This window comes from Zootoca vivipara, chromosome 9 (assembly GCF_963506605.1).
Source record: "Zootoca vivipara chromosome 9, rZooViv1.1, whole genome shotgun sequence".
Taxonomy (NCBI): domain Eukaryota; kingdom Metazoa; phylum Chordata; class Lepidosauria; order Squamata; family Lacertidae; genus Zootoca; species Zootoca vivipara.
The window spans coordinates 50949133-50964416 of NC_083284.1; the positions used below are offsets into that span (position 1 = coordinate 50949133).

Sequence of the window (15284 nt, forward strand, 5' to 3'; positions counted from 1 at the left end):
GCTTATTTAACTTATATGCAGAATTCATCATGTGAAAGGCTGTACTGGCGTAAAGCCGAATAAACATCTTTTGTACTTTGTTTGTTTGATGAATCCCAAGCCGGAATTAAGATTGCCGGAAGAAATATCAACAACCTCAGATATGCTGATGACACAACCTTGATGGCAGAAAGTGAGGAGGAATTAAAGAACCTTTTAATAAGGGTGAAAGAGGAGAGCACAAAATATGGTCTGAAGCTCAACATCAAAAAAACTAAGATCATGGCCACTGGTCCCATCACCTCCTGGCAAACAGAAGGGGCAGAAATGGAGGCAGTGAGAGATTTTACTTTCCTGGGTTCCATGATCTCTGCAGATGGTGACAGCAGTCACGAAGCTTCTTGGGAGAAAAGCAATGACAAACCTAGACAGCCTCTTAAAAAGCAGAGACATTACCTTGCCAACAAAGGTCTGTATAGTTAAAGCTATGGTTTTCCCAGTAGTGATGTATGGAAGTGAGAGCTGGACCATAAAGAAGGCTGATCGCTGAAGAATTGATGCTTTTGAATTATGGTGCTGGAGGAGACTCTTGAGAGTCCCATGGACTGCGAGAAGATCAAATCTATCCATTCTGAAGGAAATCAGCCCTGAGTGCTCACTGGAAGGACAGATCCTGAAGCTGAGGCTCCAATACTTTGGCCACCTCATCAGAAGAGAAGACTCCCTGGAAAAGACCCTGATGTTGGGAAAGATTGAGGGCACAAGGAGAAGGGGACGACGGACGACAAGATGGTCGGAGTGTTCTCGAAGCCACCAACATGAGTCTGACCAAACTGCAGGAGGCAGTGAAAGACAGGAATGCCTGGCGCGCTCTGGTCCATGGGGTCATGAAGAGTCAGACACGACTAAACAACAACAAGGCTCAGTGGTTTAGACCACAGCGACACCTGCGTCCACTCATATTCAAAGTAGACCCATTAAAATAAATTGACTTAGGTCTACTCCAAGTATGGCTAACATTGGCTATCACCCATACAAATGGTTAAATAAACTAGCTTTCTTTTTTTGTATTAAGCATAAGGTTGATAGCTCCCAACTAGATTGTGATTCCAAGAATGACCAGATTATGTACCGTACATTTGGGAAGCAAAGCATAGAGTGCAGCAGCAGCAGCTAGTGAGTCATCAGGTGGAGGTGTGGCCTGGCAAGAGTTTGCAGTCTGGATTCTGAGAACTAGAAGTTCCCCATCCCTGCAGTAGAGGATGAAGCTTTTTGATGGAAGAGGAAACTCTTAGCAGATGCAACTTGTCATGTAACAGGCATGGTTCAAAGCTTTGGTAGACCCTTCTCATCTGTGGGAGCAGGTAGGATTGTTGTGAGCAGTGCTTTTTTTCTTAAAAATGTTTAGGGGTACTCTCATTTTCCTACTCATATTGAAATACTGCCCCTCCATGAGGTCAAACTTAGATTCACAAAATGTTTACGGGTATGTGTACCCCTGCGTACCCCCAGGAAAAAAAACCACTGGTTGTGAGACCTGTGGCCTGGACAAATTGTGGAGAAATATTGATTATAAGGCACCTTCAGATGAGGGTTATGCAAAAATTGCTGTGGCTTAAAAAGTGATTTATAAATAAGTTAAACTAAAGCAGCCCCTAAAACAGTCTTATTAAACGCTAGTGTGTATGTTGCTCTTTGTTTAATTTCCTGAAATAATGACGTTCAATGGTCCAATGCCTGTAAGAAAACAGATATCCCAAAATAAGGCCTAGGCGCTTTCTACAAACTTCAAGGACTCACCATGTACGAATAAGTATATTAGTTTGTAAATTAAAAGAAATAAAAATAATATAAAAATTTAAATTTAGAAAGACTGACTAGGGACTATGGAATGTTGCAGAGAGTTGGGCCGTTGAATGTCCCCTTTCAGCTAATCCTGCAATAGTTTGGAAATTTCTCTTTTGAAATTATGGTAAATGTGACTGTGTTGCACTTTCTGGGCAATTTCCACTCATACATGCAGTGAATACAATAGTTAAAGCTACTTTTTCAGTTTCACAATGCTTATGCGCTGGACATCATTATGTTTAAATATTTATCTCTCCATTCCACTAAATTCCAGCTGTTTGTCCACAGGACCATACTGACTTTGTCCTCCCATTACTGTATAGGTATTCCCATTATAGGTATTGATACCTGTGCTGAGAAAAACTACCGTAATACCTAAAGCAGGTAGTTCCTGCTTTATTATTTCACAGGATTGCACCTGCAAGGCACCCCCTGATTTAAAACAAGATAAATGTGAGGAAAAGGTTGTCTTTGTCATTTCAGGCTCAAGAACTCTCTGTGGCTCTTCCAAGACTCCCAGTGGCAACTTGAGGGACAAAATGAAGCCTTCCGGAACACAATGTTCTTACTTGCTGAAGTGACTCCTGAGAGTACTTGCACTACTTAAAAAGTGTGATGTAGAAAGCAGCCTTTGCTGGGCCAGAAAACAATCCCGCTGCAGGTCACAACAGCCGACCCATTGAGGTCATACCTAACTACTTTGGGGAGCTGACTTGGTGGAACTGGTGGACTTTCAAAGTTTGCATTTTGGGAGTTGTCGCAGTGAACTTTTCAACGCCCCCCCCCCCAGTTCATAGAGGGTTTATTATTATAATTTTAAAAATCACTTTTGTGATCACCTTTGTCTCTGCTTCTCTTTCCTCGCCTCTTCCTCCCCCCATCACCCGCTTTTTCTGATTAACCCCCCCCCCAGCACATTCACATCTGCCTGCCTGTCTTTCATTCTCCCTTCGGCACTGGCAGGGTTAACGCTCAGGAATGCCCCAGCGAGGAATGTGCATGCAGATGAGATGGATGCTAATCTCATGCTAATGAGCGGCTGCTTCTGCTACCGCCGCCGCCGCCGCTCGGGGGGCTGAGCCAGGCTCCCCCCCCCCACTCGACCCTCCGCGCCCGCCCCGGATCGGAACCCAGTCGCCACCTCGGCTCAGCCTGGACCCCCCCTGACCCGCTGCTGCTACGGAATGGGGGCAGGGAGCGGAGACTCCCGTTCAGACATGGTGGACTGAAACTCCGCAGAGTTTCCTGGCCGATTTGCAAAGGCTCTGCCTGCCTCCCTCCACCCGCCCAGGGTTCCCGGGGAGAAGTAAGGGGGTGGGGGGAGAGAAGTAGGGTCGTCCTTCTTTTTCCCGCTTCCCTCCCTTCCTTTCTTGTTTTCTGGTCCCTATGGAGCAGCAGCAGCAGCTGCTACCCCCCGCCCTCGGCCATGCCTAGGAAAGTGGGGAATGGGCAGCTGCCCTTACCCGACGGCTGGGAGGAGGCGAGGGATTTCGATGGGAAAGTATTCTACATCGACCACAACACCAAGCAGACCAGCTGGATCGACCCCAGAGACAGGTGGGTGTGTAGATGGAGGGGGGGGGGGGAAGCATCACAAGAAGCGGGGGCTGAAGCATGCGGGGGGGGGGGAAGAGCACTTGGCACTGGCCTCGCTTGTCCTAACTTTAGAGAGTTTCTTTCCGCCTCTCCTCTCCCCACCTCCTCCTCCCGTGTAAGGGAGGGTCTCTATAGTTATATAAGAATCCGCAAAGAGTAAAAAATTAAAAAAAAGGGGGAGTGGGTTCCTCTCCGGCAGGCATCCCCAAACTTCGGCCCTCCAGATGTTTTGGACTACAATTCCCATCATCCCTGACCACTGGTCCTGTTAGCTAGGGATCATGGGAGTTGTAGGCCAAAACATCTGGAGGGCCGCAGTTTGGGGATGCCTGCTCTCCGGTATTATTTTGGGAGGAGATGAGGGTGTTTGTGTGTGTGTATGCGCGCGCAGTTGGAGACAAGAGAGTGAAAGTGATTCTGCAAGGCTGGGAAATAAAAAGGAGAGTTTGGGAAGAGGAAGGAAAGAACTCTGGGAATGTCTTCAGGCTCTCGTGACCCGCCACAGAATCCCCACCCATTCCTTCCCCCCAATTTAATCTTTTTTATTAAAAAAACGCAAATTCCTTCTACCGTAAACTTTATTGCCTTTAGAACTAAAGTCGGTTGAGGTGCTCTCTTCTTTTTTTAAAACAACAACAACTTTGCAAAAGTTTTAAAGATTTCTTTTTTAAAAAAATCAGCATTCAAATTAGAATAGATTTGTCAGTCTTTTAAAGAATTCCGCCAAGTTGTTTTTACATTCCCCCTTTTCTTCCAAAATCTACACAGTCAAGGTCTTGGGGCTGTGCAAAAAAAAAAAAGGGTGTGTGTGTGATAAAACTGTATGTACTTGACCTCGTTCTCTTTAGCACAAAACTTTTTTGAACAGCCTTTCTGAGGAATAAGTGCTGCCTGGTGGTGGGGAAGTGTAAGCAGTTTGCTCAGTCTGTTTTTGGAACTGCAGGTTTGGAACGTAACAGGTTTGAACTTCCATTGCTTCTGAAATCCTGGATTTTATATATGTATTTAGTAAAATATATGTATTTTATATATGTATGTATATATATATAATAAACCTTGTATGTTGTCTTGATCTCAACCCTAGATGCGTATCCCTTGCTCCACCCCACCTCTCTCCAAAGTGAGTCCTTGTGGAGAATCTTCACAGGCCTCATTCCTGAACCACAAAACTAGGCCTCAACTGACTGCTTTTACCCCCCCCCCCTTCCAGATTATAGGATGCTTCCTGCCTTTCCTAGTCCTCAAACTTGAAGTTTTGAATGTAAACAAGGGGATAAAATTCATGATGAGAGATCCCATAACTAATTATTTACTTTATAAATATTAGTTTATATTTAATCCGTTGCAAGAATAATACTAGTGATCTAAGATGTGTCTTTTGGTTAAGGAACAGTTTCTCCAGTATGTAATTTTATTAAAACATATCCAGTGGCCATTTGTTCACATTTGGAACTAGTGTTGGACTTTATTAAGCCCAATGAAATCCAGTTATCTCCCAACTAATAAGGGGCATTATAAATTTATGGCACAAACGTTGCTGAATTATTCATGAAGGTCTTGGCTTATATTTCCTGGCTGAAATAAGAAAAAGTAGCTGCAGCGACTCCATGGTGCTTGCACACTGAAAAGTTTGACATGCCTCGTGCAAAATGTAGCAGCTGCAATGATAAACATGTTACTGGAATGAAACTGTTTTCAAACTGCTGATCTAACATTCTTATTTGACGTTCTGTGTACTTCAAAAAAAATTCTGAAACAAAAAGTAAATGTTGATAAAGTGGTGGGTTTTGCAGGTTGTGGTAATTGTACTGAGTTCTGCATATATTTGGCAACTTATAATGATAGAGTTTTGAAAACGTCTTACCTGTTTTCTGTTGATTTTACATTTAAATGTTTGTTTATGAATAGATTACAGGAAAAATGTAATGCTTGAATGAAGGATATTGTGCTACTGTCTATCAAGAGTGCTGTAGACTCAAATTAAATATTGTTTTTGTTGTGCGTTGTTAACTAAATTTTGAGTTGTTGTGACACCTTGAACATGTGGCTAGTATTGATCAGATATCTGTTTTTTCTGTTCTGTTAGCCAGAGTTGCAGCTATAACTTTACAATTACATTTCCCCCTGCTAAATTAAGAAAATGAAGTGCAATTTGCTCCTTGTATCACATGAGATTTGAGTTGACTACTGTCCTTCACTTTTCATTAATTTCCTAACTTCTGAAGTGAGAGAAGACTTGGGGCACTTTCAGCCCATAGCTTGACTGTATTTTCTTTCACAAGAGCTAATGAAGTGAAGTCCTTGTTAAACAGTGTAGGAGACAGTGTTTGGGGTAACTCTATTAATGCTTGTCAATCTCATTACTCACTGTTACAGAACAAACAGAAAGAGGTATGTTGCACTTCGTACTTAAGATAATCCATAACTAATGTATGGGTCTCGGCTGTGAGACACAAATATGGGAACAAAGGGGAAAAGGCAGGTAATGTATACCCTGTTATTTGAGTTCAGTATACAGTGCATGATCCGCCTTGTAAAAGGTGAACTTCTCATCTTGAGTCTATCCAGGGTTATAGCCCAGCTACATACTGAAATATGTGACTTACTCCCAAGAAAGTGTGCATAGTATTGCAGCACGATCCTATGCATTTTTACTCAGAAGTAAGAACTACTGTTTTCAGTGAGTCTTGTTTTCAGGCAAATGTGTGTCAGATTATAGCCTAGCCCCAATTATTTCAGTTGACTTCCTTTCCTAGTAAATGTGTTTCAGAGTGTACTAAGGGCTGACCTTAAAAGCTGTTGTGCTTGCACTTGTAGTGACTTGTAGAATCAGATGTAAGGGTCTCAGAATGACAGCTCAAGAGTGAATGATGGGGCCATATCTCAATGCATGCTCTCAATTCAGAAGACCTTAGATTCACTGTCTGACATCTCTACCTTTAAAAGGCATTGAGTAGCAGAGCAGAGAAAAACCTCTCTCTGACAATCAGTCTTGATCTTACCAGAGGCATTTATAGTTAAAACCCCATATTGGAGATGACTTGCAGAGTAGTCGCAGGGCACAAGCATTGCATGTCAAAGTTTCCAGGTTCTGTTCTTGGCATCTCCAGGTAGGGCCCAAATGAAATGATGGAAATCTGCTGCCACCTAGTATAGACAATAGTGAGTCTGATGGACCCAATGGTCTGCCTTTGTGCAAGCAAAAATCTATGTTCCAGGTTTGCCATGGGTTGGGGTAGGTGCTTAACCATTTCTCTGCAAATACCCCAGAAATCTTTTCAAAACATGGGCGTACCCAAGATCAAAACTACCGGTAGGGGGAGGCAAGCCATGGTCGTTTAGGGGCGGGGCCAAGGCACGGGAGGGGAGGGGGCACAAAGTGGGTGGGAATGTGGGCGGGGCTGCAAGGCCAGCGGGCCTGACAACACCATGATCCTCCCAAAGAAGTGCAAACAGACCAGAACTGCAGCCTCCAAACACCCCACCACTCCCCCCCCCCCCCGCTTAGCGTACCGGCAGGTTCCTCTGACCGGCACTTGTGCTGCTCCCAGGGCTGGATCGCTGCCCCATAGCCAGCGGCCGGTGCCTCTTCCCCGGGAGCCACCTCTGCTCGCCGCACCACGCTCTGTAGCCTTGCTAGGAGGAGTTCGTTTCCAAGGCAAGCTCGCACTTGCTCCAGAGCAGTCTCTCTTTCCCGCTTCAAGGGAAACGGGCAGCGGAGTCTCCAGCTAAGCGCGGGGCAGAGGTTTGAGCAAGAGGGGGGGGGTGGGGCAGGCGAGGGTGAGGCAAGGAACAGCTGCAGTCACGACGGCTCCGAGGCGTTGCTGCAGGGGCTGAGCAGGGCCAGCGGGCCCGATGACGCGGCGGCTGCTGCAGCGGCCGTCTTGTGCTTCTTGAGGAGCCGCATGATCTTCATATATATATATATATATATATATATATATATATATATATATATATATCTTCTAGGGGGGCACCTGCCCCCCCGCCCCATGCTGGGTACGCCCATGTTTCAAAACCTTTTGTTAAAACCCTAGATTCACTTGAAATAGAGCCCAGCTGAAAGAAAATGTGTGGGATGCCTTCCGCATAAGTAATCCCTCCCCCACATTCTTCCATCCTTGAGAAAATCTGGGGTTGGGGCCATACACTGGCTGAGATAAAGTCTACCAGTCAATAGTAGACCATACTAAGCTAGATGGACCAGTGATCTGATTCTTATATAAAGTAGTACAGTATCATATCTAATATTGTATCTTCCTAATGATAGGAAGTGTCCAGCACCTGTTCAGTAGCTACCAGGTGCAAAAGCCAATGCTCTTTGTACTTTTATAACATTGTTCTTGTTATTTTTAAGGGCACAGGGTTTTAAGGCATATTCAATGCAATCCTACACATGTTTACTTGGAAGTAATCCCTGTTGTGTCCAGTGAATTGCAGCCTTAGTTTTAAATGGAAAGCAAGAGGAATGTCATGGCCTGGCAGAGGATGCTCTTTTAGCCACTGATAGCTGGTGGCCGTTGAGACTGGTAAGATGGAGGGCAGAAAGTTGCTGGAGACAGTCAATGACAGACCGAGCCGACAAACTATAGTTTTGTCACCCTAAGGCTGGGAAAGGTGAAAGACAGCGCTGCCACCCCCTGGAATGGTTTCAAGTAAGAAGGCAAGCTGGTGGGGACTGGCTGAGGGCAGACGGGTTGAGGCAATGCCCCCTTTGCCCCATAGACCAGTCTCCATTGGTTTTAACTCTTGCATCATCATCAGCATCCTCTGCCTGTGTCACTGCAGGCAAAGCTGTCTGGAGTATCCAGTCCCCCCAGTGGCAGACCTTGGCGTCTCAAATTTCAATGGCGGCCTGTGCAGCACCAAAATCCAGTGCCCTCTCGCCTTCTGTTGGATGTCATTGTGGTGCTACCACACTGGTTGCGCTCCCCTGTATCTGCCTTTGGACCCCCCCCCCCATTGAACCTACTTATATTTCACATAAATTGCTATAAATAACAATAAATACACAATTGGATGATGGGGAAAAGGTAATCTGATCACTTCTGCGGTAAAGATTCAGTGCTAATCTCCTTCCAACCTTTATTGCCTTCCTTTCCTTCCCTAGACTTAGAATACAATTTTTAGAGTGTATTTGAGACCTCACAAGCAGTGCTTGGCTTGAATCCTACAGAGTTATTCCAGCTGAGTTGGAGATCTGGCATTATGGCATACTGTCACACTCCCCCAAAGTAGAGAAGTGGTTGCTGGAAGTAAATGTTATGTAAGCATATAAAGTCAACAATAGGTTGTTCGTGTGCTACCACTGGGGTGCATATCCAGGATTAACTGTTTACTACACGCCTGACAATTAGATATTTCAAATAGATTAACTGTCTAGTTCGGCTGCCAGAACATTGTTTTTGAAGTTTGACAAAAATAAAGTGAGTAGTTTTGAATGAGTGATTTAAATAGCTTTTTAAAAAAGCAAATATGGTTAGTGACAGTCAAAATGTCAGTTACTGACAAAGGTTGCAGAGGTGAGAGTAGATAGACAGGTTTCAAATGCCAAAATCAAGGGGATGTTTGCGTAGCCATAGGACTTGAATCACTGAGGACAGGGTGACTTTGCAATATATTTATTTCTCCTCACTGATCATAATATGTAGAGTCTCTGTATTTGTTATGGAATTGTGTAACAATTCCACCGTGCACAGCTACAAACACCTAAGAATGAAGAGTATAATATATCCATTGGCATGTGTCTGCATGGAAAGAGTTATTAACATCATTCTGCATGCCATACAGTAATATTAAACAGCATTGTATCACCGTATCTGAGTATTCAGGTTCTATCCGGTAGCTGTTAACACTCCTACCTGTACTGTATATTTTAGTGCTAGAAACACCCCCTATATTCTTTTTCCTCTCTGTATGGTAATGTGAGGGCACTTACTATAACCCACAATGAATAGAGCTACTTGTTTTACTCGTTCAGAAGACTTTTTTAATGGAATGAAAGTACACAGTTATAATTGCAGGGTTAAGTGCTAATGCTCTATGATAGCAGTAGGTAACGTTATTATTAAAATAATAATAGCTGCTCTGCAATGAGCTTTCCTCTTGGGTGTAGTAATGGGTTACACCTTTTATAGTTATAATGGGACAAAATTCAACCAATGTTAAGGACTTTGAAGCCCATTTATTTCAATGGGAAAGTTAAGTACATGCTTAAATATCTCCCATTGAAATCAGTTAAATTTCAAAGTGCTTAATGTTGGACGGGTTGGTTTTTTCCCACTCTCGTAAATGAAATTGTCTTCTGATGCAAATTGTTTCGCTTTGCATATTTGGACTAGTGGTGGTATACTTCCCCCTTGGTTTAGCCCCTTCATTGAAAGAGTTGCCTGACCAATGATGCAATATGCTGAACAGAGAGGAAGAAAAAAAAGTTGAAGGAGAGTTGAGACAGTGTTGGAGAAGACCTGAGAAAAAGACTCCATTGGAGAAAAAAGTTGAAGAAGGCAGGGCAGGCGCAGCTTTGAAAGCAGGACAATTAATTGATCAGTGGAAGAGAGCAATTTAGAATGTGCTGCAAATATGACTGAATGAAATGAAAGGCATTTGTTGTTGTTGAAAGTGAGATCTTTATCTTTGACAGCCAGAATAACTCACTTGGAGAAGGCTTCGATGGTGTCACTATGCTATTTGAGGAGTTGAGAGAATTTTTGGTAAATCGTTGGCATTTGCTTCGAAGCACCCACAAATCCATTTATCAGCAAATGCCACCACCCTTCTGATCCCATCCATGGATCCTTGCCCTGGAGGTCCTTGCCTTTATTTCCATTGCAGTTTTCGAACATATACTGTAATAAATAACAGGAGTCTTTCTGAGCAGCAGGAAAGACTCTTGTAGTTTCTTACGCATTCCATACCCCACACAAATGAGATATTGCTCTGGATCTCTTCCAAGCCCCTTTGCACACCAGAAGACACAGGAGAAGGGATTAGGAGTGACCACAAATAATGGTGGGCTAGGAAGCAAAGCCAGTGTTCAAAGACAATATTGTTTGGTTAATTACAGCACCATGGAATACCTTGAAGTTGTCTGGTGACTTCTGTTTCAGTGTATCTGAAGAAATGTGCATGCACACGAAAGCTCATACCAATGACAAAGGTGCTGCTGGAAGGAATTTTTTTATTTTGTTTTACATAGGTATAGATATTAGAATAGTGCTAGTAAAGCAGAATGTTTGGGACACCTCACTTGAGGTGTCATATTTGCGTTCTCAGGGTAGATATAATGCATTCTATTTTGCATGTTCCTTTGAAAATGGATGTGAGGCATCAAGCTAGTAATTGAACTCAAAATGTAGAATTGTGCCCTGAACATATGCATTAAATTTCAGTCTGATACTTGAGTGCTCATCAGAGTGTTACTGCATTACAAGCAGACATATGGAATACTGAATGGGCTTGCTGAACCGAAGGTCTTGTTTCTCTCAGCTAATTTGTTTGATTTGTTGTGTTTATAATTTAATAATTTGAATAATAATTTGAATAGCTTAATGTTCATTTTTGATATAGTTGTACTCTTGCCTTTCTGCACATCCTTAACAAATCACTATATGTGTGCATTACTATACGGTCGTATTGATCACTGTCAGTCTTTAAGGCTGTATTGATCTGTTTGGGGAGAAGTGGAAATGCTCTTATCCTCTTCCTGTTGTGCTCAATATACACATTTATTTGTTGTTGCTGCTGAATTTCCACTACTGACAAAAAGATTGCTCAGAGTTTTCATACCACCTTTGGAGGCGCATGCCAAACTATCAAAGATCTTTGTACTATTCCCTTAAGTGCAGCTAGAGGCATGTATACCGTACTTTGTTGTGTGATGGTCACTGACACTTACTGGGTACTGCATATGAGGCCACTCATATGACACTATTATCACTTCCCAGGGTTGAAACTCTGTCTGGCAGTCTCTCTCTCTCTCTCTCTCTCTCTCTCTCTTATTTGGTGGGACTTAGTTGTTACCCACTTTACCACATGCATTTTTATACTGTATAGGCTTTTAGTAGGAGAAAAATATTATATTCTTTTCCCTCTAGCAATGCAGGTTGAATTCTTAAGATTTCTCCTAAAGGAATCTTTACAGGAACAAACAGCCACAGTGGGTTCATTGAAACACCTTACCTAAAAGATCTGCATCTCCTTCATCTTTGGAGGGGTCCATTGGAAGTTTCCCCTTAGACTCAATCCGCTACTGGAGTCGGACTCCAAGGAGTCCTGGGCAGAAGATTTTGGCTCAAAGTAATTGTCAAAGGAGCCAGTCCTTTAAAATTGCTTACAACAATTATGAGATTAAAAATAAAATGCAAGAGGGAACTTTCGTGTTTGTACATACCTGCAGTCCATATACATTTGATGAGTAATAAATTCTTTAAAGCTAAATGGGACATTAATTTTGAATACCGGTAAACAACATAAGATTGGACTTACCGGTACCTAGCTGCATTAGTTGTGTTCTTTTTTAACCTGTGGGTGGATAATTATTGAGAGCTAGAAACTATAATGAGGGACCCAGGTGGCGCTGTGGGTTAAACCAGTGCTCCCCAACCTTTTTATCGCCGCGGACCAGTCAACGTTTGATAATTTTACCGCGGCCCGCTGAGGGGGGACGTTGATTGTTTATATTTTATTTAGATTGTTTTGATTTAATAATTTTAATTTAATTGTATTTAAATGTTCCTTGGGCGGCCCGGTACCAATTGATCCACGGACCGGTACCGGTCCGTGGCCCGGGGGTTGAGGACCACTGGGTTAAACCACAGCGTCTAGGGCTTGCTGATCAGAAGGTCGGCGGTTTGAATCCCTGCAACGGGGTGAGCTCCTGTTGCTCAGTCCCAGCTCCTGTCCACCTAGCAGTTCGAAAGCACATCAAAGTGCAAGTAGATAAATAGGGACCGCTCCGACGGGAAGGTAAACGGCGTTTCCGTGCGCTGCTCTGGTTCGCCAGAAGCAGCTTTGTCATGCTGGCCACATGACCCGGAAGCTGTCTGCGGACAAACGCCGGCTCCCTCGGCCTATAGAGCGAGATGAGCGACGTAACCCCAGACTCGGACACGACTGGACCTGATGGTCAGGGGCCCCTTTACCTTTACATTTAGAAACTATAATACATTCAAGTTCTCCAGTTTCTGATTCTATACAAAACCTCATGGAGACAACTGGGTAGAGTGTTTTTGGTCACACTGAATTGTCAGCTTGACCCTTGTTCCATGGAAATACCCCCCCCCCCCAAGCAGGGGGCCGTTAACATGCAACAAATGGTGTGGGTGAATAACTTCTAACAATACATAGTGCTATGTGTCTTGACTGGCGTTGAATAAAGAGTGGAATAGTTTTATAACTACTGTAGTTGTAACCATAGAACACAGTCTTGAAGAGGGAGTGTGCTGTATTTTTCACCCGAGATACGTATGGTATTAAACTTCCTTGTTGAAAGCAAACATGCCATTTAGTACAGTGATTTACAGTCATCTGTCTTTATTAAAGGGAAAATCCATAATTCTGTTGTAGAGTGTGCATTATTCATTAGGGTTTGATTAGCTCACATTAAAGAGATTTTACCCTCTTGCATGATTAAAAACCTCCAGTATCCATACAGTGTAATTCAGCTAGCTTTGATAAAAAGCTGTAAAAATGCTGTAAAAATGAGCTAGAAAGTGTGCTGGCCAGCACCTAGTTAAAATCTCAGAAGGTGCAAGGTGGGACTGGGCTGGAATTTCTAGTGCTCAGGGAGTGGGGTTGCAGTAATCCCTACATTCCTTTAACCTTCCCCATAATGAGCAAGATAACTTAAGCAAAAGAAGAAAATAAACACAAATTTGCATAATTTAGGCTTTTAAATATTTTAATAATAATAATTTTAATAATAAAATTAACCTTTCAGTGGCTCAGATTATGTGTTTATGTTAGAACCTTCAGAGTATGGTGTACAAATAACTCTGATTATGTCATGTTATGAAGATATGCCTTTCAGAAATACTGTATCTTCACTTGAGGAAATCCCCCCCAGCTTTGTTTCAAAATGTTATAGCCCTTTTGTTCACACTTGATTTCTGTCCATGAACATTTGATGTGCTTGCACTAAGCTGCCCCTTTTTAAGGATATGTGTGCTGTTGTGTTTTTGTCATTATACTTCATTCTACCTTTAGTTTTGATTACATGATCACTTGTCCTGGGATAAGAATTCCCAAATGGTGTGTATACCTTAATTCATTTCAATGATCAAGCAGTTAATGGGAGGCTGAAGATAGTTCACTTGAGTATAAAAGACCAGAAATAAATATGGGCTCTTTATTGGTCTCAATTTACCTTCGGGCAACCTGATGATAACAGGATTTTTGCCTCTGATATGTGCTATTGGAAAAGTTTGACAATTCACAGATAGCATGCAGTTTACTTGAGAAGATTCGATACAATGAGCAAATATATCTGTTCAAAACATTGTTGTATTTCCTGCCAACATAAATAAACTTGAAGTGAACATACACATTTAAGAACTGAATTAACCTCTGGTATTCCTAATCAGGTACAGTAACTGGTTTATGGTTGATAATGTACTTAAATGGCTCATTTCAATCTCTAGTCTAGTGCAATTACCTTTTACTGGTAGTATATTGAGAAGAACTGGGCAGCTACATTACTGAGATAATTATTGGTTTGCTTTGTAGAGTAGACCAAAACACCATGTAAAACCTATTTTTCCTTATGCTTAGGGATCACTGCTGTGTACAGAATAAACAGTTAATACAGTCATGGTTGTTAGATGAACAAAGGAATGCTATGGAGATTAATAATCATCTGACACGTTTTGTAAAACATTCCTAAAATGATGATTAGAGACTTTATGGGGCACAAAAAGGGGAAGAGAAGCCTTTCCAGTTAGTGTTCTGTGCTATACTGTGCTTACCATTGATGCAATACTTCTGGATCACATTGTAAATAGAAGCCTTTTAAAAATTCATTATTACCTTTTAATATGTAAGCTTTTCTGGCAGTATAGATTCAAATGTGGTTGTTGTTCCTTATTTTAGGAGAGCATCCGTTATTTGCAAAGGTCACAGGATTCTAGAGCAGGCATCCCCAAACTTTGGCCCTCCAGATGTTTTGGACTACAATCCCCATCTTCCCTGACCACTGATCCTGCTAGCTAGGAATCATGGGAGTTGTAGGCCAAAATATCTGGAGGGCCGCAGTTTGGGGATGCCTGTTCTAGAGCATATAGCATGATCCTTAATTTTCCAGCAGCTTAATACTGCTCCTAGATCATATTTTATACTGTAGTCTATTTTTAAAAACATTCACATTTGTTTAATTATTCGAGCCCTTGTGTTATCTGTGGTCTTCTTTCAAATCAACAAAATTCTTGAAGGCAGAAAAAGGAAAGTGTTTCACTGTAAATCTAACACCGAATTAATCTCTCGTTAGCCCAGACTAAAAGCCGCACACCTAGTTTAATATTGTAAATTTATACAAAGCCTCCCCTAGGAATATAGGAAGTTGCTTGTTCTGTGTTTACTGTGATAATTTGTAGATCTCTATAACATTCTTCCAATATAGTTTTTATTTCGTTTATGTATTTACCTTATTTATAATCTGCCCTTTGCACGAAGCTCTCTGGGTAGAAGTACACAGCAAAAATAAAACATTGTTTAATAAAACTAAAACATTATTAAATTCTAGAATGCAATAAAGTAGATCATGGTAGCAAGCTATTAAAGCAACAATAAATGAACATACCTGAATGGATTGAAACCTTATCCCACACCAAAGGCTTGTATAAAGAGGTTCCACTTCAGCTGCTGAC

At 42.2% G+C, this 15284-nt stretch overlaps 1 protein-coding gene across 2 annotated transcripts in view; it reads left to right on the forward strand.

The window, feature by feature from the left end:
- Positions 1 to 2839: 2839 nt before the first annotated feature.
- Positions 2840 to 15284, forward strand: part of WWC2 (WW and C2 domain containing 2) — a 169208-nt gene continuing 156763 nt past the window's right edge. The window contains exon 1 of one of the 2 annotated variants that reach the window (XM_060278728.1): positions 2840 to 3384. In XM_060278728.1, the coding sequence (XP_060134711.1) occupies positions 3254 to 3384 (131 nt within the window). In that variant the 5' untranslated portion in view covers positions 2840 to 3253. Of the gene's footprint in view, positions 3385 to 4296; positions 4383 to 15284 lie in introns of those variants that run through there. The other variant, XM_060278729.1, reaches the window with a different exon arrangement.